Source organism: Schistocerca gregaria, chromosome 9 (assembly GCF_023897955.1).
Source record: "Schistocerca gregaria isolate iqSchGreg1 chromosome 9, iqSchGreg1.2, whole genome shotgun sequence".
Taxonomy (NCBI): domain Eukaryota; kingdom Metazoa; phylum Arthropoda; class Insecta; order Orthoptera; family Acrididae; genus Schistocerca; species Schistocerca gregaria.
This window is the reverse complement of record NC_064928.1, coordinates 159,811,793-159,836,356: the sequence shown is the minus strand read 5'-3', so window position 1 is coordinate 159,836,356 and position 24,564 is coordinate 159,811,793. Positions and strand designations below refer to the sequence as shown.

Here is a 24,564-nt window from a genome sequence, read left to right as displayed (position 1 = left end):
TTTTAAATTTACTGGCACATTTGTGTGATGTATCTTAAAGTAAAACGACTGATGACCACAGATGTTTAGTCGCATAGTGCTCAGAGCCATTTGAACCATTTTTTGAACACGCAAAAAAAATCGATATTACATGTAAAAGCTTAGCTTCTGTTGTAGCGTGTTAATCTTAAGAGACCAAAATTATGTGTGAAAGCTTAGCTTTTTTGTAGATATACGGTACTGTGTACATTAATGTAAACCGTTAACGTTTCCTCTTGCGTGTTCGCGCTATGTAATCAGTGATCTTGCTATTGGCTGACACGTGCCTTATGCTCTGAATAGCTGTCGTCATCGGCTGGCGAGGTCTCGTGGCTTTAGATATGACTCGCTTACAAAAGGACATCGCAACCTCGGTTTCAACGCTCCGGAAACTAACGCACTGTGTTTGGTGCAATTCGAATTTATACTTTCATATTACGAAAATATGCAGCGTATATGTTGCTGCAAATCAAAGGTCTCTCCAAAACTTCTCTGTCCCGTCTTTTCTTTTTTTTTTCCGGGAAGTTCTACGCGATTGTATAAAACGTTAACCATTCGAAGGATTGATAAGTTTTACAGTTCCGAAGGAAAATTTACGGAAAACCTACTATCACTTAGCACAGAAAAAGTGTATTTTCGCCACGGAAAAAGCATATTTTTAAACGGGATATCCGGGAATAATCCGGGAATTTTTTTCCTTGTCTCCGTATACACCCTGTTCTTTCTATATATTCACAGCACATTACACTTGTCTACATTGAGATTCAATTGCCATTCCCTGCACCATGCGTCAATTCGCTGCAAATCCTCCTGCATGTCAGTACAATTTTCCATTGTTACAATCTCTCGATACACCGCAGCGTCATCCGCAAAAAGCCTCAGTGAACTTCCAATGTCATCTACAAGGTCGTTTATGTATATTGTGAATATACATATACGACACTCTCCTGCGGCACACCTGAAATAACTCTTACTTCGGAAGAATTCTCTCCATTGAGAATGACATGCTGCGTTCTGTTGTCTAGGAGCTCTTCAATCCAATCACACAATTGGTCTTACAGTCCATATGCTCTTTGTTCATTAAACGACTGTGGGGAACTGTATCGAATGCCTTGCGGAAGTCAAGAAACACGGCATCCACCTGTGAACCCATGTCTATGGCCCTCTGAGTCTCGTGGATGAATAGCGTGAGCTGGGTTTCCCACGACCGTCTTTTTCGAAACCCATGATACCCCCACCATCTGTAGATGTGCATATCACTACCTCATGACTCTTGTCACCTCGGTGTAAATACTGTAGGGAGTAAAGAAGACCATTCACCAAAAATAAGTTGCATTAGTCATCGACAGGCGCACACACAAAAAAGATAGAAAACTTGCTAACTTTAGGAGTAAATCCTACTTTGAGCTAGAGCCCCACCTGCATGCAGACCCGCCCCCTCCCCCAAAACACACACACACACACACACACACACACACACACACACACACACACACACACACCTGAGCCACCTAGCTAGTGCTGGCTGGATGCACAATGCACGGCTTGTGGACTAGGGTGGGGTGCATGTTGTTGGGTGGACTGGATAGATGGAGGGAGAGGCGGGAGGCAAGTAGGAGGATTGGGGTGTGTGTGGGTATGTAGTGGCTTAGAGGGAGGCAGGTGGTTTACTGGCTTTGAATGTGGGAGGAAGGGCTGGCAGACGAATGGGTTAGGCACATGCTGCGCTTGTGTTGGAGCTAATGAGGAGCAGTACACAATGAAGGCGACGCCGAGAGGTGAACTGGGGGAGGGGAGAGGGGATATAACATTACAGGTCGGGATTGATCGAAGAGGTCCGGAACATCTTATTTGTATCTGTCAGTTGGTATGGAAAAATGGAGATTTGGGGGATTTCTTTATACAGTTTTGCACAATCAAGTCCGACGCTATATAAAGCTGTCATTTAGTTACGTGTGATTTGTGATCTGTTGTGTGTTACTTTCTGGTAATATTTTTTTCTGATTACTGTTAAAATATAAGGACGATAAATGTTTGAGATCATTTAGAATAATATTTTAATAATTATGTAGATGACGTGACGTCATTCGCTTACTCTTAGAAAGGAAAAAAAAGTGTGTTAATTGAACATTTATGGACGGTCAGTGTCAGGATCAGTGATTACGATTCCAGAAATAATTCATTGGGCGTAGTTTGAGTGCACACAATCGTGTAGGGTGAATTATGACCTTGAAATTGGTTGTAGGTGTATGCAGGTCAATTTTGTCACGGGCTAGTAAGCGTTGAGAGTGTGTCGTGGTATCGAGAATGCTTTCGCGCCATGGATGGTTTGCTTTAAACTCGCGAAACTACAATTTACGCGAATTCTTAATTATCACAGAAGGGTAGAATATTTGACCAGCCATTGAGGAGGATGTAGGCCGGCTGCGGTGGTCTCGCGGTTCTAGGCGTGCAGTCCGGAACCGTGCGACTGCTACGGTCGCAGGTTCGAATCCTGCCTAGGGCATGGATGTGTGTGATGTCCTTAGGTTAGTTAGGTTTAAGTAGTTCTAAGTTCTAGGGGACTGATGACCACAGCAGTTTAGTCCCATAGTGCTCAGAGCCATTTGAACCATTTGAGGACGACGTAAGTTTGGATAGAAAGATGGTTTTGAAAATCCAATACAAATCCTGTTGTTCAAAGGAGCCTAGCAACCCAAAAGCTCACACAGGGTTCTCAGTAGAAACGGTGTACTATTTTTAATGCAAACATTTACACTTTACATAGAGGTGTGGATGATTTGTGGACTCGAAATAAACATTTGAAAGCATTTGATTAATTAAAAAGGAAAAATATAAAGAAGTTTATTAGTATATTTTGTTATTTCATGAACAATGGTATTATCTTATAGTGGTGTAGAGCCTTACGTATTATTTATATTGTGACAGACTGGTCACAAGTGCTCTCATTACAAGTAGAGTTTTGGGCCTGATTAAGAGTAGCTGGTTCTTAAAGTCTTACAGGTTAAGTGGAGAATATCACACTCAAATAACACAGCATCGAAACCCACTATCTTTATCGTATATTAAGCTAGCTATTCCGGAATCGGGTGATACTGTGGCCGTGTAGTTGTGCGTTGTCGACAAAAATAGGTAAACACTAACATAAACATTTCTCGTGCTCTGATATCGATGAGGGAAAGAAGAGACAACAATGACAACATATACGCATACGTATACAAACAGTATACGTGGCGCCTTACAATACAACACAAAGGACATCACGATATAGGTCGTGAAGCAGCCACTGAAATCTGGCACGCTGTGCTCAACTGCTTGTTGCAGCTGTTTCTTCGTGGCAACAGTTTGGTGGTGGCCATTCAGCCTTGTGAACAGCTGGTATGTGGACAATGAATGGTCATGGAACATTGTGTGTAGATGAAGCCCATTTCCATCTTCAAGATCGTGTCAAGCACACAATTGCAGAATATGGGCGACAGAAAATCTGATGTGACTCTTCAAGCTTTCTCGGTGGATGTGTTGTAAATAGTCTTCACGTGTTTGCTGCTAATCACATTGTACAAATTCCACAATTCGGAGCAACTGTCTGACATCTTCAGGTCGTTCAACCACCTGAAGATGTCTGACAGTTGCTCTGAGGAAATATTGTGGAACTTGCACAACGTGATCCAGTGGTAAACACTTAGACTATTTACAACAGAAAATCTGCTCACACATAAACCAGTACCACTTCATTCTCCAAAGGAATTTTGTGCAGTGTGGGTTGACAGCATTGTTCATCATAGGGCTGTATTTTTTCGAGGAGCGAGCCCTGCGGGTCATGTTATCTGTATTGTCAGTGGTAAATGCGATGAGTTTTCTGCACAGAAATGCCATTTCAACACTTCAACAGTTTGGATATGTGTGTGAAGAAGCATTTTTATGCAAGATACTGTTCCTCCGCACATTGCACAGCCAGTGAAGTGACTGCTGCAGATACATTTTGGAAATGCTAGAATGATCAGCTGTCATTTCCCTACAGTCTGCCTGCCCATATGATCTAATCTTAATCTGGGTGAATTCCGGCTGTCGGGTTATCAGAAAGATTCTATGTTCAGTGCTCTGATTACAAACCTAGATGAACTGAAGGCACACACAGCGCAACAAATTTTGAACAGATCCCCTGAGACACTGTGATCTGCTGTGGAATGTGCTGTCTTGATTTCAGCTTGGGACAGAAAACAGTGGTCAGCATACTGAACATGTCTTGCGTCTGTCTCACAACTAGAAATTGATGTCATATTGCGTTTGTGTTTTTTGGCCTCAGTACTATTAGAAATGGACGGCATTTTACTTTTTATGTGGTTTTTGGCCTCAAGACAATTAAAACCCAATATTTCCCGTCTAATATGATACGATCTTTGCATGGTGGATGGGTTAGACTAACTGTGCCACAACTATTGACTGCCTAACTTGTACAGTCATGCACATTGAGTTGCACATTACAGTGTCCATGCCTTTCAATCATAGCCACCATATTGCAATTCATCTGTCATTTGTAGCCAAACCTATTTATGTTGCGATGCTTACAGCACCATCTCGTGGGAAAATTTTCGTCGTATTCCCCTCCCTCCCCCCAATAACATTTCCCCCCTTCTTTGACAATATGATATTCAAATATGACATCATTCTCTGCAGTTCTTTCTTACAGCATTTGGAAACTGGAACTTTAATTAAAGTTAGTCTGCAATTTAATCTAGCAATGACCTTGCCACAGTGGTAACACCAGTTCCCACCATATCACGGAAGTTAAGTGTTGTCAGGCTCGGCTAGCACTTGGATGAGTGACTGTGTGGTCTGCTAAGTGCTGTTGGAAAGCATGATCCTCTCAGCACTTATGAGGCAAACTGAGGAGCTACTTGAAACTTCCTGGCAGATTAAAACTGTGTACCAGACAGAGATTCGAACTCGCGACCTTTGCCTTTCGCAGGCGAGTGCTCTATCATCGGAGTTATCCAAGCATTCTGGAAACATTCCCCAGGCTGTGGCTAAGCCATGTCTCCTCAATATCCTTTTATCCAGGAGTGCTAGTTCTGCAAGGTTTGCTGGAGAGCTTCTGTGAAGTTTGGAAGGTAGGAGACGAGGTACTGACGGAAGTGAAGCTGAGAGGGCGGGGCATGAGTCGTGCTTGGATAGTTCAGATGGATGAATACTTGCCTGCGAAAGGCAAAGGTCCCGATTTCGAGTCTCGGTCTGGCACACTGTTTTAATCTGCCAGGAAGTTTCATTTCGGCGCACACTCTGCTGCAGTGTGAAAATCTCATTCCGAGGAGCTACTTGATTGAGAAGAAGCAACTCCAGCCTCAATCTGACCATGGGTGGGAGAGCATTGTGCTGACCATGTGCTTATCCACATCCACATCCACATCCACTGATGCCTATAGGCCAAGGATGACAAGGCGGTTGGTCAGTACCATGGTGCCTTCCGACGAAGGCCTGTTCAGATGGAGTTCAGTTCAGTAATTCTATCCACCGACACAGCTATCGTGGGGAAATTTGTGAGCACACCTCTTCCTCACATAAATTAACCTACATTTTTAATTTAAATTTATATTGGGTGGGAATGAATAAAATAGATTGCAGAAGTTAATGAAAATTTATTTTCACGATATTAAAAGTTGTTTTCAGTGCAAAATATTTTAAAGTAAGGTGCTACACACAAGGATACTTGGAGATCTGCGCACCAGTATGAAGTCTCTTTCCGAAGATCTTTCCGTGTGCACAACATACACCTCCTTATTGGTCATTTCTTCATTGTGGGTGGCAGAAGGTCTGGAAAATGCCTGGCTTTGACATGTTACTTTCGGTGTTCGAGGTGAGTGTCCTACTCGTGCTCTCGTGGTGAAGGTATGAGCAACTGTTCGCCGAGACTAGTCGTGAAGCTCATTCTACATTGTTCATCACCATGCTTCCTGTACAGAAACGGACTAGGCGCTGTGAGCTACAGTAGTGCTTTCTTGTCTGTGTTTCCGAATCAGTCACTGTACTACCCAGATTTTTCTGAACTGAAGTCACTTTCCCTAGCTGCAACATCTGTATCCTGGAAACTTTCAGAACTGTCTGTGAAATTTTGTCACTTTCTAAAAGCAGCTACTCTCTCTCCTAACCGAATAAGGCTTCTACGATTACTCACTAATGCATCGGTAAATGCAGATGGAAAAGGTACAATTCTGTGGCTGCTTCATTGAACACATACTGTTAATGCATGCTGAAGTGGAAAATGCCATAGGTAGCCCAGAATATGCTGTGATGCTTGAAGAGCTGCCATTTTGTGGACGAAGCTCAACTAATACTGCAGTTTAAATGGCTGGCCGATAACTCAGTATTCCCATTTGCTATTAGCCACAGAATGTGCCAGACGTATATATCCATCCAACACACTGTGAATTAACAGAGTACAGACAGAGATGTCATGCCTACTTAAAAGATGAATGCAACACAGGAAAGTGCTTTTGATTTCCAGGTTGGGAAACCGCATTTTGCAACGACAGCGAACAGTTCCGCATCACAGATCCCCACGACAGGCGGTCTGTCCGTGAACTGCTGCTGGGTTTCCTGCAGTGCTTCCAGCGGATCGACTGGCAGAGGATGGCAGCATCTCCGCTGGATGGAGCGTTTGTGCCACGCCAGTCGGTGCCGCGCATCGTGCCTACGAAATCTGCAGCGATGGTGGTTCTCGACCCGTTCAACCTGAGTCGAAACCTGACCGTGAACGTCAGTGACGTGGCACTGTGTCGACTCTGCGCGACTTGTGCATTGACAGTGAGGGAGATGACTTCTCGCTGATGACAGGTGAGTTACTCTTTATTACTTTCCTGATATTCTAAAAGTAAAGAACATTTTGAAATGATGAACTGCACAGTTTTCTGCCCCACCCCCACTACAGTGTTGGAGATCTTCACGATTGTCAGTGCCTGTATAACACTAACAGTGAGAGGGAAATGTCATTTACTGTTTATTTGTACAATTCTAAAATGTGTTATTCTATGACAATCCCACAGAATGTACAATTTATAGTGTCATATGGTTTCTGTACAATGAGTAGTGTGATATGGTTCTGGATGCAGAAATAGTCTGCCCAGTTGAAAATTACAGGCAGATAATCAGAGTAGATAGAAATGAGACGAACAAAGCTTCACTTTTAAAATAGTGCACCATTTGTAATGGCAGATGAATGAATATATGTGCATGCCAGGTTTGTTCCTCGACTTATGGCTAACGAACACTCTCTCTCTCTCTCTCTATCTATCTATCTATCTATCTATCTATCTATCTATCTATCTATCTATCTATCTATCTATCTATCTATCTCTCAGTACAACATGGACGGTGAAGAATTTTTGAACCACTTTGTTACTGATGCTGACATCTGCTTTTCACGTAAAGGTCCAGAAACAAAGTACGAGGCAATGGGATGGCATCAGTTACGATCCTCGACAAAACCAAAACAAATTCTGAGGAATGGAAGGGTTATGGCCACAATGTTTTGGAGTAGAGGGCATCCTGCTCAGTTGATTTCATCCATAGAGGAGAGACCATAAATGCAGTGGCTTACTGTCAAACATGTCGAAGACTAACTCATGCCATTCAAAACAAATGATGTCGATTGTTGTCCAGCAGCATTGTTATTCCCAAATGATTGTTTGCCTGGGTTCTGAAGGATTTTCTTTGTCAGTTTAGATGGAAAGTTATTTGAAAATCTGCCTTATAGCCCAGACTTGGCTGCCAAGCGACGACTATCTTTTCCCAAATCGAAGGATTTTTCTAGGGAGTAAAGTACTATGGAAAAGACAATGAAATAAGGGGCCATTAATGACTGGTTCAACAACTTAGCGGCATTGAGAGTAAGCAGAAGCCACTGGAAAGCTTATGGACTTCTATGACCAATGTTTAAATTTGAACACAGACTATGTAGCTAAGGTATCAAAATATGTTGTAAAGAGGTTTTCTTTAATGAAAATGTGTGGTGACACAAATCTCCTTTACTTCTACAATGACCCTCACTTTTCCTCACGTTAAGTGGAACTATTTGAGGCAAGGCGACTTGATAATGAAATGACTTGTTTCATTTATAATTCACTGAGTACTGATTTAAAAAATAAAATTCTAACTAATAAATTTATTGTAGTCTGAAGTGAATCTAGTGAGTTTGCTTAAATGGCATTGTGAAATGAAGAAACCATTTTGACACAATACCTAGACCTTTTTAAGGGTAAATGTTTCTGAAAATCAGAGTAGCTGAATATGAATATAATAGAGGGAAAAATTCCAGGTTGGAAAAATATATCTAAAAACAAAGATGATGTGACTTACTAAACAAAAGCGCTGGCAGGTCGATAGACACACAAACAAACACACAAAATTCAAGCTTTCGCAACCAACGGTTGCTTCTTCAGGAAATAGGGAAGGGGAGGATGAAAGGATGTGGGTTTTAAGGGAGAGGGTAAGGAGGACAGGTATGCACTCACACACACACACACACACACACACACACACACACACACACACACACACACACACACAAAAAGCAGACATTTGTAAAGGCGACGAGTTTGCACAGAGATGTCAGTCGAGGTGGAAGTACAGAGACAAAGATGTTGTTGAAAGACAGGTGTGGTATGAGCGGTGGCAACTTGAAATTAGCAGAGATTGAGGCCTGGCAGATAAAGAGAGGAGAGGATATACTGAAGGGCGAGTTCCCATCTCTGGAGTTTTGACAGGTTGGTGTTAGTGGGAAGTATCCAGATAACCCGGACAGTGTAACACTGTGCCAAGATGTGCTGGCTGTGCACCAAGGCATGTTTAGCCACAGGGTGATCCTCATTACCAACAAATACTGTCTGCCTGTGCCCATTCATGTGAAAGGACAGTTTGTTGCTGGTCATTCCCACATAGAAGGCTTCACAGTGTAGGCAGGTCAGTTGGTAAATCACATAGGTGCTTTCATACGTGGCTCTGCCTTTGATCGTGTACAGCTTCCGGGTTACAGGACTGGAGTAGGTGGTCGTGGGAGGGTGCATGTGACAGGTTTTACACCGGGGGCAGTTAAGAGGGTAGGAGCCAGAGGGTAGGGAAGGTGGTTTGGGGATTTCATAGGGACGAACTAAGAGGTTACGAAGGTTAGGTGGAAGGCGGAAAGACACTCTTGATGGAGTGGGGAGGATTTCATGAAGGATGGATCTCATTTCCTGAAGAAGCAACCGTTGGTTGCGAAAGCTTGAAGTTTGTGTGTATGTTCGTGTTCGTTTGTGTCTATCGACCTGCCAACACTTTTGTTTGGTAAGTCACATCATCTTTGTTTTTAGAGTAGTTGAATAACTATAGGTAAAGTTGCAATAATAAATGGATAAACAAAACTTAATAGCTAGCTCAGTATGATGACTAATAATCATATGTCTGGAGTATACTGTCAAGATGTAAGAAGCTTATTCAGTAACAGAAATGAGCTTCTCATATCAACACTGGACAAAGAAAAATCGAAATTCATTTTTCAGATGTGCAATCCATAGGAGAACATCTGGGAGTCACAGAAGTTGAAGAGGTGCACCTAGAGAAATACAAGTAAGGTATCACATTATATAATTGTAATACGAGAAAGGGGAGTGGCTACATACATAAAAAATGCAATAAAGTACCAGGCCATAGACGTCAGTGAATACTGAATTGACCAATTGCTTGAGTGCTGTATTTCAGAAATGGTCATGGGCAAACATAAGATAGCAATATATATAGAATCCAGTAGGAAATGCTTAATACTTAACGAAGCGATTAGTGAGTACTAGTACAATTTAGTAGAAATAATTAAGTGATTGTGTGTGAAAATTTGAATGTAGATGTCACCTCTTGATAGTTGTGATTGAGAGCACATACAGTGTAACAGTGTTAGGTTCCATCCTGCCTTTTCCATTGTTTGATTAGAGTACATACAGTGAAGGAAAAAAAAATTGCAATACCAAAACTAATTATGTAGAGTAATGAAATTTCAAGAATACATTTGTCTAGGTAACAAACATATTTAAGTGACTAACATTGCAAAATCACAGACTAATGTAAGCGCAGGATAAGCCATCACAAATGTGAAATGGTGGTACATTAATAACTTGTTTAACTGCCAGAATGTTGAATGCAAGTGTGAAAAGGTGCATTGATTGTGTTGTACATGTGTGCTGGATGTCAGTTTGTGAGATGGAGTTCCACGCCTGTCGCATGTGGTTGGTCGATACAGGGATGGTTGATGCTGTTAGTGGACGACGTTGAGGTTGTCGTCCAATGCTGTCCCGCATGTGCTCGATAGGAGACAGATCTGGTCATCGAGCAGGCCAAGGCAACATGCTGACATTCTGTATAGCATGTTGGGTTACAAAGGCGGTGTGTGTGAGCGTGGGCACTGAGGCAGAACCAGCTTTCATCAGAAAATGCAACAGACCTTCACCGTGCCTTCCAATCAGCTCTCACTTGATGCCACTGAAGTAGCAGGTGGCAGCAGTTTGGGGGCCAGTGGAATGCATGCTCAGACTGTCCTGGAAGTAAAAGATTTATAACAAGAATGATATTTTCACTCTACAGCAGAGTGTGCACCGATATGAAACTTCCTGGCAGATTAAAACTGTGTGCCGGACCGAGACTTGAACTCGGGACCTTTGCCTTTCGTGGGCAAGTGCTCTACCAACTGAGCTACCCAAGCAAGACTCACACCCCGGCGTTGCCCGCGAAAGGCAAAGGTCCCGAGTTCGAGTCTCGGTCCCGCACACAGTTTTAATCTGCCAAGAAGTTCCAGATTTGTAACAGTTTGTTGTCACAGTGGTGCCAACAGCTGCTCTAGCTGTGATGCACCAGAACCGTATGTCAAACACAGTGGTCTTCTCTGTTGGTATGTGGCTGTCCAGAGCCCAATCTTCCTGTGACTGTACATCTTTTGACCACCACTGCAATCGTGCACATTGGCTACATTCCTTCCAAGTCTCTCTTCAATAATGCAGAAGAAAGATTCAGCTCTCGTAGCCAAATTATATGACCTGGTTCAAATGAAGTGATGTTGATAATGTCATCTTTGTTGTCATAAAGGTGTTCTTGGCTAACATCAACTCACCACATCCAACCCTATCTCTCACAACCATCACAATGTGTATTTAAAGGAAACCTGATTTGCATCCTCATGGTGGCGCTACTAGCTATTCCTATAAGATTGGAATGAAATTTGAATAGACATCATCTTTCAGATCACACATCTACCAACTTTAGGTAGTCACATAATTCCTCCTTGGTCTTGCGATTTTTTCTTCCGTCAGTGTGGTTACTTATGGCCAGCTTTGGTTTGACCCCTCTGTAACATTATTGTCAAATTGCAGCAATAATGCAATCCTACCAACCAGGTCTAATGAAGAAAAAGCAGAATTTCACATAATGGTAAATGCTGACTCAGTTACACTATTTACAGAGAATTTGCACGATAAAAAATGTGAAGTAGTTTACTAGGGACACACAGTATCTGAGAACTTTAATTTATACTGGTCAGGGGCACTTAAATTGGAAAACAAGAAAAATGGTTGATAATGTATGGAAACAGAATGCTTTGTCTGAAGTATTAGGTAGCAACATCAGTTGAATAGTGTGACTTACCAAACGAAGGTGCGAAAGCCGAATTTTGTTTGTAGGTTTGTGTTTGTTTGTGTGTCTATCGACCTGCCAGCACCTTTGTTTGGTAAGTCACATCATCTTTGTTTTTAGATATATTTTTCCCACGTGGAATGTTTCCATGATAAGAACGATTGCTTTAAACACGTCTGTGCACTTTAATCAGTCAAGTCTTATCCTGTTTATCTCTCTAAGAGCAGAATGTAGGTAGCTGTGTAATAGTATATTCATTGATTCCTTCTGGGGATAGTTTGTGCCTGTCTAAAAGAGATTACCAGTTCAGTTTCCTCGTCATCTCTGCGACACTCTCCCAAGGGTCAAACATACCTGTGACCTTTCATACCGCCCTTCTCTGTATACGTTAAACATCCCCTGTTAGTCCTATCTGGTATGGGTCCCACAAACTCGAGTAGTATTCTAGAACTGTTTGCACAAGTGATTTGTAAGCAGTTTCCGTTGTAGACTGATTGCATTTCCCTATTATTCTACATGGACCAAAGTGACATCTGCTTTACCTGTTAGTGAACCTGTTTGTTTCATTTCAAACTCTACAAATTGTTACCCATATTCATACGAGTTGACTACTTCCAGTTGTGAATTGTTGATATTGTAGTCATTGGTACAGCAATTTTTAAGTTTTGTGAAGGACACAATTTTGCATTTATGAACATTTAAAGCAAGTTACCTGTCTTTGCTGTACTTTGATGTCTTATCAAGTTCTGACGGGGCTATTGATTAATCGGGTTTCTGCCTGTTACTTGTGTCTTCCCTGCATGATATTTCAATAGCGTGACTCGCAGCCTTCTTCAGGTGCTGTCTGACACTGATCTCAGTGTGGAGTGAGTCCAGAATTTATGCCTATGTTGTACTAGGTGCTCCCTCTGCAGTCCATGCCACGTTTGGCGCTCTATCTGTGGTGTGGAGTGCAGACCACAGAGGGAGTGCCTAGCACAACATACTCATAAATACCGGACTCCTTCCACACTGGGATCAGTGTCGGACAGCGCCTGTAGAAGACTGTGAATCACGTAGTTGAAATATCGTGCAGGAAAGACTCAAATAATTGGCAAGAATCCGATGAATCAACATGACAGTGCCTTACTTTCAAACCCTGAAGAATTACATCTGACTGGATGTTTGTGCAGCTTCATTCAACAAACTGTGTTTGCCTTTAAAAGTCGTGTCTGGTATACTGAATTCATTATTTAAGTAGTGACAAATGTGATATGTGGCTAAAACTGTTTTAACCGTAATCCGTGGAGATGGTCTATGACTGAAACTGATTGATATTAGGGTTTTAAATAAAAAAGCAGCTCATTTTATACATTACGTAATGGCTGTTAATAGTAATATTCCAAAAATGTTTAAAATTTCCATACAGACTACATATCCATCTGGAGGGCACAGAATGGAGTTTTATATTCTGGCGCTAACATCTGTAACTGGTTTCTTTTGGACAAAAGGCAGGAAACTGAAAATCCCAGATTATTTAAACCCAAAGTAAATGAATACTTCATCAGCTATCACTTCAGTTTATCAGGATACGTGGACTTGAGAGTCCAAATTCTGAGTTGTTTTAATAGCTGCTTTAAGTTGATCCATACTCCGCCACTATATTGATAGCTGCCGGTGGTTTCGTATAAGGTTAAAATGTTTCGTTTGAAGTATTAGTTAAAAACAGCAGCTGAATAATATATAAAGCGGTGCAGTTACTTTTTCAAAGTAGCGAGTTTTCTTCTAATACGGATATGTCAAGTAATTTTGATGTAAGATGATGTATTTAAAAGTAATGCTCCATATTTTTTTATGTGGCAACCCTCAAAGCTTTTGAAATAAAACAAACATTATTAACATACTTTGTAGCATCTGCACATTTCTCAACATAGTATCCTAGCACGAACACGGCTCCCAGCGAGAGAGCGGTTTGCTGATGTCATCACTGCAGAATGTTTACTTCATTGATGGAGCCATAACCTCACCTGTGCTTGCACCATTTCATCACTGTCAAAGTGAAGATCTGAAAGGCGTTAAAATTTTTGGAAGGTGGAGAAAACCAGATGGAGTAAAGTCGAGGGTTATCGGTGACAGTGAACCCGAGGCGGTGCACTGTTGCTGATGTTGCAGTGCTCGTGTGTGGTCTGACATTGTCGTGCTGAAGGACGTATGTTGCTGAGCTCTTTCAGATCGATTACAGCGTGTTGCGTGTCACGCACCGACATACGTGGTCCAGTCACGTTAATGTTACCACCACCTGTATTAGATGTCAGTGTGCAACAAATGCTCAGACGACTGGTAGCAGCACGAGCAGGGAAGGGTATGTAAAGTATGTTGGGAGACAGGGAAGACAGTGCAGTTGTTGTCTAAATGTGGAAACAGAGCAATGCATCTGATGTTTGAAAGGGCACCTTTTGGACCAAAGTTGGAAGCATTTCAGAAATGGCTAAGTTTGTCAACTCTTGCCTGCTTAAAGTATACTGTGCACGGCAAAACGGTGCTCTCCAAAACAAATGCTGAGGCAACTGTGTTGCACCACGGGATGTAAGCGACAGGTGTGAATGATAGATGGGTGCGGGTGAATAGATATGCAACTGTCGAGCAACGAACTGCTCAGATAAATCAGGGGCTACCAGTGGTCTCTCCGCACCAACTGTTCAGTAGACATTCATCTACACCTACATGATTACTCTGCAATTCACATTTAAGTGCTTGGTAGAGGGTTTATCGGACCTCAATCATACTATCTCTCTACCATTCCAATCCCGAGCAGCGCGCGGGAAAGACGAACCCCTAAACCTTTCTGTTCCAGCTCTGATTTCTCTTATTTTATTTTGATGATCATTCCTACCTATGTAGGTTGGGATCAACAAAATATTTTTGCATTCGGAAGAGAAAGTTTGTGACAGAAATTTTGTAAATAGATCTCGCCGTGACGAAAAATGTCTTTGCTTTAATGACTTCCATCCCAACTCACGTATCATATCTGCCACACTCTCTCCCCTATTATGTGATAATACAAAATGAGCTTCCCTTTTTTTTTTGCACCATTTTGATGTCCCCCGTCAATCCCACATGATAAGGATCCCACACCGTGCAGCAATATTCTAACAGAGGATGAATGAGTGTAGAGTAAGCTGTCTCTTTAGTGGACTTGTTGCATCTACTAAGTGTCCTGCCAATGTTACACAACTTTTGGCTCGCCTTCCCCACAATGTTATCTATGTGGTCTTTCCAACTGAAGTTGTTCATAATTTTTACACCCAGGTTGAATTGACAGCCTTGAGAATTGTACTATTTATCGAGTAATCAAATTCCAACGGATTTCTTTTGGAACTCGTGTGGATCACCTCACACTTTTCGTTATTTAGCGTCAACTGCCACCTGCCATACCATACAGCAATTTTTCCTAAATCGCTTTGCAACTGATACTGGTCTTTGGATGACCTTACTAGACGGTAAATTACAGCATCATCTGTGAACAACCTAAGAGAACTGCTCAGATTGTCACCTAGGTCATTTATATAGATCAGGAACAGCAGAGGTCCCAGGACACTTCCCTGGGGAGCACCTGATATCACTTCAGTTTTACTCGATGATTTGCCGTCTATTACTACGAACTGCGACCTTTCTGACAGGAAATCAAGAGTCCAGTCACACTACTGAGATGATACCCCGTAGGCCCGCAGCTTGATAAGAAGTCGCTTGTGAGGAACGGTGTCAAAAGCTTTCCAGAAATGTAGAAATACGGAATCAACTTGAGATCCCCTGTTGATAGCGGCCATTACTTCGTGCGAATAAAGAGCTAGTTGCGTTGCACAAGATCAATGTTTTCTGAATCTATGCTGATTACGTATCAATAGATCGTTCCATTAGAGGTGGTTCATAATGTTTAAATACAGTATATGCTCCAAAACCCTACTGCAAACTGACATCCATGATATAGGTCTGTAGTTCGATGTATTACTCCTACTACCCTTCTTAAACACTGGTGCGACTTGCGCAATTTTCCAATCTGCAGGTACAGATCTATCGGTGACCGAGCGGTTGTATATGATTGCTAAGCAGGGAGCTATTGTATCAGCGTAATCTGCTGCATGGAGTCCCCACAACAGGCATCTGGTTTGTGCACCCATGCTGACTGCTGTTCATTGGTGACAAAGGCCGGAAATCGTGAAATGTGTGAAAGTAAACTCGGCAGGAAAAATTATGGTCTAGGGAATGTTCTTGTGGCATTCCCTGGGTGATCTTTTTATTCTGGAAGTCTCAGTGGATCAACACAGGTATGCATCTATCCTTGCCAACCATGCCCACCCCTACATGCAATTTGTTCTTCATTGGCACAGTGGCACCTACCAGAAGCACAACACAGTGAGTTGCACAGCTTGCAGTGTATGTGCACGATTGGAAGAAAACCAGGATGAGATTACTGTTCTCCACTTACCACCAAACTTCCCAGACTGAAACTCGATGAAGACTGTTTGACCACACTGATCGAGCTATTTGCACCGTAGATCCTAGACTGAGAAACCTGTTGCAGCTGGCCACAGACAGAGTTGGCATGGCTCCACATCTCTGTTAGTATCTTCCAGAACCTCATTGACTCTCTTCCTGCATGTCAACACTGCAAACGGTGTTATTCAGGCTCTTGACAGGGGTCGTATTATACACCACCATGTCACACACTACAGTTCAGAGCCATATCTAGTGGCATATGTAGACATGAAGAATAAAGATGTAGAATGTTAATTACATTTGTTTATTTAAAAATCTTTGAAGGCATTAGTTTTCTGCGTGACCACATAATTACTATAAATATCCATTTCAGTAAACTAGTGCTAGCTTTAATTTATTAGTATAATTTACAGAAATTGCCAGCACTGATTGTATCATCCGATTGATGTCTGACCTGACTCATTCCACGTAAGATAGAAAGTATCCCAAGAAAGTCTATCAAGAAAATTTCAAGAACTGGCTTTGAAGGGTGTCTCTAGGAATACACTAAAACCCCTTACATACCGCTCCCACAGGGATTGTGATGACAAGATTAGGTTAATTAAACCAAGCACAGACATTTAATAATTATTCCTGAGCTCCGTATGTGACTAGGCTGGCAAAGTGTCTCAATAACTGGTACAGTGGGATAAACCCTCTACCATGCATGTCCATGATTCAGAGTATAGATGTAGATATAGATCCCTGGAGGCTCTCTCCTCATGATGGTATTTGTGGAACAAATTGTGTTAAGTAATGAAAATAAATTGAAGTTGGTTGTTGGACAATTGTAAAGAAATGGAGAAAGATGGAAAAATTTCCACTAGGTGTAATGGATGGGACCCTCTTACATGTGGATAAATGAATGATTATGTCCGTAAGAAAGAGAGAGAACGTGATACAAGTGGTGTTCAGAAAGTTTTGCACAGCCGTCTCTAATTCTTTTATTTTTTGCAGGAGGATGATGAAATTTTTTGTGAACATACTTGGAACATGTAGCTATACATTGAGCCTACTCAATGTAGCCTCCATCATCTGTGGTGCATCTGGCCCAGCATTCTTTCCATTATGTAAATGCCCTTTGGTAAAATTCTGGGGATTGACTTTTACACCATCACTTGACGTAGGAAATAAGGTCTTTCTCACTATCAAATGTTTTGCTGTGCAGGTGGACATTCAGATGACCAAAGAGGTAAAAATCAGATGGAGCCAAGTCTGGACTGTAGGGAGGATGAGTTACAGTTTTCCAACCCATTTTTCTGATTTTTCTCCTGTGTCATAAGGGCTGTGAAGGGTTTGGCATTGTCATGGCGTAGTCTGATGAGCTGACCCTGAAGCTGTAGTCTGTGGGTCTTGATGGCATGTCGCAGCTTGTCCAGTGGCACACAGTAACAGGGAGCAACTTCCTGTGAATCGATATGGCAGAGTCGTCGACTGTCTTGAAGAGGAACTCCATCACACAGTTGTCACAACCTCACATCTACTTCATGGTCCGTTATGGCTCACCTGTAAATAAAAGAAAATGCTTTTATATACCAACTTATAGCTAAATGTTCTAAGTATGTTCACAAAAAATTTCATTCGCCTCCTGCAAAAAAATAAAAAAATAGACTACTGTCGAAAATGTTATGAACGCCCTTTGTAGTATCCAACTAAAAGATTGTTGGGAAACATCTAGGGCTCATTACATTATGTAAATATTTTGTGTAATACTCACAACTGGTATGAATAGGGCGGACATTGGATTTCTCTCTGTCTTGACAGTAAAAGACATCTATTGTGCAATACAACCCTTCACAGTACATAAAAGGGTATTAAGGTTATAAGTGCAGATATCTGTTGATAACTTGGATAATGGTCAGCAACAGGTTTCAATTTTGAGAATTAAGATTTTGAATACCTAGGAGCTACTCTTGATAAAGTAAATTCCATGACCACTGAAATAAAAGCTCACATTTTAAGTGCTAATAGGTGTTATCATACATTTAAAAAACTATGGATACCTAGATAATAAATAGACAGCTCAAAATGATTATATACACCACGGGGAAAAATTGCAACAACAAAAAATATGGTAGAGGAATCAAATTTCAGGAATTTATATTTCTAGGTAACAAACATATGTAAGTGATAACATTGCAAGAGTACAAGTTAATGTAAGTGCAAGAGAAGCCATTGGAAATGTGAAATGCTGGTACATCAATAAATGGTGTAACCACCAGAATGTTGAATGTAAGCATGCAAATGTGCATGCAATTTGTTGTACAGGTGCTGGATATCAGTTTGTGGGATGGAGTTCCATGCCTGTTGCACTTGGTCTGTCAGTGCATGGAAGGTTAATGCTGTTTGTGGATGATGCTCGAGTTGTCCGATGATGTCCCATATGTGCTCATTGGAGACAGATGTGGCGATTGAGCAGGCCAAGGCAACGTGTCGACACAGTAGAGTATGTTGGGTTGCAACAACATTATGTGGGCAAGCATTATCATGGTGGAAAACACCCACTGGAATGCTGTTCATGAATGCCAGCACAATAGATCAAATCACCAGATTGACAAACAAATTAGCAGTCAAGGTGTGTGGGATAACGAGAGTGTTACTGCTATCACACGAAATCACATACCTGACCGTAACTCCAGGTATAGGTCCAGTGTGTCTAGCAGACAGACAGACAGGTTGGTTGCAGGCTCTCAACTGGCTGCCTTCCAACCAATACTGTGCCATCACTGGCACTGGTGCAGAACCAGCTTTCATCAGAAAATACAACAGACTTCTAGCCTGCCTGCCAATGAGCTCACGATTGACACCACTGAAGTCACATGGTGGTGGGGTCTATGGGATACCCAATACAGAGTGTATGGCTCAGAGCTGTCGTTGAAGTAACTCATTTGTAACAGTTTGTTGCATTTCTATTGTGCCAACTGGTGTTCAAACTGCTGCTTTAGGTGCAGTAAGATGTTTCAGAGCCATACACTGAACACGACGATCTTCACCTTTGGAAGTGCTACGTAGCCATCCAGAGACCAATCTTCTTGCTATCAATCATTCTTCTTAACCACCATTGCAAGCAGTTATATATAGTGGCTTCATTCTTGTTAAGTCTTTTTGCAGTATCACAGAAGAACATCCAGCTAGTTGTAACCTTATTACACGGCCTTGTTCAAATCCTGGAGATGTTGATAATGGCATCTTTGTCACCTTAAAGGGATTCTTGGTTAACGTCATTCGCCACATCCAATCTCATAGGTAACTAACACTCATGACTATTACAGTGTGTGTATAAAGCAAATCTGATTGCATCCTCATAGTGGCTCTTGTTTGACTGACACTAAATTTGAATAGACATCATTTTTCAGATGTAGGAATACACCTACCAACTTTTGTTTATGCTGCACAACTCCTTGTTGGTACTTTGATTCCCCACCCCCCTCATTGTATAAGGTTATGATTATGACACTGGATACATATGAATATGAAGCATGGAAGCTACTCAGCACTGATGACTTGAATGAAGAATACGGTGGAAAATTTATTGAGGGATTAGAAATAATGATGGTACTTGGAGAGCTAGGACCAATTCTGAGATGGATTCTCTTGTACAGAGCTTAATATTGTAAAGCTAATTTAAAGTATAGTCTAGCTGGGGCACATCCTAAGGATGGAGGACGTGAGAACTTAAAGGAAAACCTTCCTGTGGAAACAGAAAGGAAGAAAATAAAAATGTCTACCATATAAACGATGACTAGGTGACATGGAAGAAAACATTAGAACCCTAGGAATCGGCGGATAGAGAAGGAAAGTAAATGAGAGGGCAGAATGGAAGGAAATTGTTTAGTTAGTTTGTTTGTTACATGTTTTGTAGATCAGTTGAATTAGTCTTTTATCGAAATGATATGGAAAGAGTCAATTTACAGGATGTGTATATGATTAATGGTAACATTAATGAACACTGCCTCTTCTTCTTCCATTCCTCGTTGTCGTCATCCTGTATCTCTCTCTCTCTCTCTCTCTCTCTCTCTCTCTCTCTCTCTCTCTCTCTCTCTCTCTCCAAGTAGAAATTCGTCAATGGAATAGGAAGAGTTGTTCACGAGAAATGATTTTAAATTAGGTTTAAAACTCGCTTGACTATCTGTCAGACATTTTATGTTATTGGGCAAATATTCAACTCCCCTCTGAACCCCCAGCAGCTTTAACAATGAGTAATAGAGGTTAATTTCTCCCTTCTCGTGTTGTAGGTACGTTCTTCACTGCTCTGCTCAAGCTGTGATGGATTATTTATAATGAGTTACATTTGCAATTGTATCATGATTGCTCAGTTAAAATGCCCAGCTCCTTGAAGAGGTACCTACATGATGCCTAAGGATCAACACCACATATTATCTCATTGCTTGCTTTTGTGCAGTCTGTACTTTCTTTCTAAGTGATGTGTTACCCCACAAAATTATTCTGGACAGTATTATTAAGTAGAGATGCGGAAAGTACCAATTTTGCTTGTTGACTGTTAAGTGGATCATCATTCACGAGTATAAGGAATAGGAGTGGGCCCAACATTGAACCCTGTAGGGCTCCCTTTGTGTGTGATTATCTACCTTTCTGACATCATGTCTGAATTATTTAGCACAACCTTTTACTTCTATTTGTCAAGTAGGATTTAAACCAGCTATGTGAAAAACCATCAGTTTTCTAAGAGTGTATCATGATCTACACAATCGAAGACTGGAGAGGTCACAGAAAATACCAACTAGTGATAATAATTTATCTAATGCTTGTACTGTTTGATCAGTGAATGTATAAGTAGCATTGTCAGATGAGAAACCTTTCTGGAATCCAAAGTATGATACGCGAAGTAAATTGTTTCAACTTCAGTATATGACTGCTCTCAAGCGCATTACTTTTTTGATGATTTTGGAAAAACATGAGCAGTAAGGAAAACTGGATGATAATTATTTAAGTCTGTCTTATCACCTTTCATATGAAGTGGTTTACTAATTGCATATTTTAACCTAGCTGGAAAAGTTCCATGTGCCAGTGATTCATTGCATATATCACTAAGTACATTACTTATTAAGCTGTAACAACTTTTCAGAATTGTTTGAAATTCCATCAGTCCCATAAAAACGTTTTTTAGAATTTTCATAATTTTATTAATTTTGGTGAAGGGTTGCTTAAAGCTTTGTGGAATATTCTCTTGCTTCTTCAACTGAACCATTTAGTCATATATTTGGTGCTATGTTTAGGAAGTGATTGTCACAAGTGCTTGAAATGTGTGAATTATCAGTCATAGCATTGTCATTTAGTCTAATTGTTACAAATCTTGTACACTGGCTGCCCTGTCTCCTGTTTGACAATGCCCCACATGTAGTTTTAATCTTATTATCTGCGTTATTTCTTTCTTTCAGGACATGCATACTACTGGACATTTTAATGATTTTCCATAAAATACTGCAGTATTTTTTGAAGCATGCAAGCAATGACTAGTTTTTACTTACTGAGATTTTTGCATAAATTTCCCTCCTCCATTTACATTAGATTTTAGTTCCTTTAGTTTTCCATGATCATCTTGGTTTTTTAATGGATGTTTTGGATAATAATTTAGGAAAACAACTGTCAAAAATTGACTCGAATTTACAAAGGAATAAATTAAATTTGACATTAGCATCTCTTTCTACATATACCTCGTCTTACCATCCCTCTTAGCTTAGTCTTGAAACACGCTATATTGGTCTCATTAGTAAGCCTCACTGCTTTGTATGAACCTGACTCTGGATTGTAAGGTGCTATACTGTTTATTTCCATTAATTGTGCATCATGATCAGAAAATGTTACCAGTCAGTGTCCCATTATTTTGCTGCACACAAGGTGGAAAATTGACTATTTAAATTAGGCAGAAACACCAAAATAAAGATTTTAGTTCAGTTTTCCTGTCCGTATCTTTTTAAGAAATCTACACTTAAATCTCCACAAACTATTGTTTCTTCTTGTAATGCCTCGTGATCTCTCATAAATAGCTGAAAGTTTCCTAGAGGTAATCTGTAGACTCCTAAAATTATCAGAGAAATATTGTTGCAGTAACAACTCACAGGCATATACTTCTAGAAGGCAAAAGCCTATGCAAAGTTGCAAACCCAGGAGGAGGAGGAGGAGGAGGAGGAGGAGGAGATGGAGATGATTGATTCCATATGGCACCATTTAGTATTTGGTTGGAGTGTAAATTCATAGTGTTTTAATAAAATATAACAGACTTTAGTCATCAATGGTATATTGTCCTTCACTATTTGCAACAGTCTGCCAACACTGGGGTGACTTTTTGTTTCCACAAGTGTAGAAAATATTGTGATTTTGGAGCAAATAACTTGCTTAGCCATGTTTGGAGCACATCTTCATCTGGAAAGAAAGTTCTTTTAAGATTATTAAAAGGAGTGCAGAAAAGCTGAAAAATCTTAGGTTGGCAGATCTGGTGAAAGAGGTGTGTGTGGAATGACTTCCCAAACCAACTACTGTTTAGTGTTTTTTGTCAGTCCGGCAGAATGCGGACATGTGTTATTGTGGAGTAGCATCACTTCACACAGTCTTCTCAGTTGTTGACAGTAAGTGTAAGCAGTGATGATTACACTTCGGAGAAGCAATTGGTAGTACACCCCACCATCACTGTTCCTCCAGATGCCTAACATTATCTTTTGTGGATGCACACATGTCTATGTAAGGGCAGCTGTTGCTTTGTTTGGGCTCAACCATTCCCTTTTTCCCCCCTTATGTTAGCATAGAGACACCATTTCCTGCCATCAGTAATGATACAAGATATGAATGATAGGAATGGTTGGTGTTGTTCATGAGCCAATTCATAGGGCGAGCAAGCAGAATGCACTTATGACCATTCAATAATTTCTATGATTTTGGCTTAGGGCATACAATACCCATAGACTTGATTTTTGAACCTTCCAGATTGCAATGTCACACGATGGTGGAATGATCACAGCTAATCACTATTGCCAGTTCTCAAGTACATTGACATGAATCATTGCGGGTTAATGCACTGAAAGAGTCAACAAACTCCAAAGGTGTTCCTGAATGTGGAGAGTCAGTAAGTCGAAATGATTCTCCTTAAAATGGAAAAAAAGAAACATTTTCCTGTCATGCTGTGTCTAAAAATATTATCCCCTTAAATGATGCAAATGATTCTGGCTGCCCCTGTAACTGCCACCTCTCTATCGATAATATTTGCAGTGTGCTGTGTGTGAATAAACAAATTGTACTTCTACAGGTGTTTTTCTGTAAATTCATGTCAGTTCCTTGAATGGGGCTTCTATACCTGCAGGAATACCGTAATGTCGAGCTTAGAATATTTTCCAGTATCCCGGCAATGGACGGACATCAGTGATACTGATCTGTAATTCTAACTAAAGGAACGTGCAAAATACACGAGCCAGTATAGAGTGGATGGCTTCCCACACTTTTTGTCTTTTATAATCTCAGTGGAATTTAGGACAAAAACTATTTTCCATGAATGAAGAAGTTAGGAGTGCTGGTAATGAGCATCTAGTCTCCTGAACTGCTGGATAGTCCGTTTCTTCTGTGCCTTGTGTGTAGTAACTAATGCTTGTTGGTGAAAGTTGTAATTTGTTTCCACACATTATGTTGTCATTCTGTAAGGGCAGTCTACTTTGTCTGTATTGCATTGAATGTTTGGCTTTCCTATTTATGTTAGAGGTAGACCTGTTGATTACTCCACTATCTGTTCAAAGGTATCCAGACACCCATTAGCGGACATTAATAAGGGGGTTCGACCCTTTGCCTTTGTGATGGCTTGAACTGTGCTTGGGACACTTTCAATGAGGTGTCTGAATGTATGTGGAGGAATGGTAGCCCATTCTTCCTCAAGGGCCAAAACCAGTGGAGATAATTATGTTGGATGCTGGGATCTAGAGCGAAGTCAACATTCTAACTCATGTGGGCTAAATTGGGTTCCGGTTGGGTCTCTGGGCAGAACAGTTCATTTCAGAAATGTTATTGTTCACAAACCATTGCCTCACTGATGCTGCTTTATTACATTGTGCACTGCTATGCCAATATGATCAGTCTTCAACTCTGAACTGTTCCTCTGCTGTACATAGTACACATTTTGGTGAAATGTATGTATATATTGCTACATTTACAAGGGATGTTCAATAAGTAATGGCCCACTTTTTTAAAAATAAAGCCTTTAATATACATAGACAAACATCCTTGTTGATGCTTCACATTTGATGCTTGTCCTGTGCACCGGTTAAGTTTTGAACTGTTCTGGCACGTTGCAGAGCTGTAGTACAGCATCAAAATGGTGTCTATATAAAACTCATGTTACAAGCAGCATGCTATTATTGAATTCTTGTGTGCAGAAAAAGAAAC

General features: G+C 40.9%; 1 protein-coding gene across 4 annotated transcripts in view; it reads left to right on the top strand.

Annotated features, from left to right (window-relative positions):
• The window catches only part of LOC126292176 (speckle targeted PIP5K1A-regulated poly(A) polymerase-like), a 102,786-nt gene that overhangs the window by 63,631 nt on the left and 14,591 nt on the right, over nt 1-24,564 (top strand). For 3 of the 4 annotated variants that reach the window (XR_007552029.1, XR_007552031.1, XR_007552030.1), the window contains 2 exons: nt 6,521-6,849; nt 9,552-9,618. Coding sequence is in view for 1 of the 4 variants with exons in the window: in XM_049986016.1 (XP_049841973.1) it covers nt 6,521-6,843 (323 nt within the window). In the remaining 3 variants the exon portion in view is untranslated. The remainder of the gene's footprint in view (nt 1-6,520; nt 6,850-9,551; nt 9,619-24,564) is intronic. The other variant, XM_049986016.1, reaches the window with a different exon arrangement.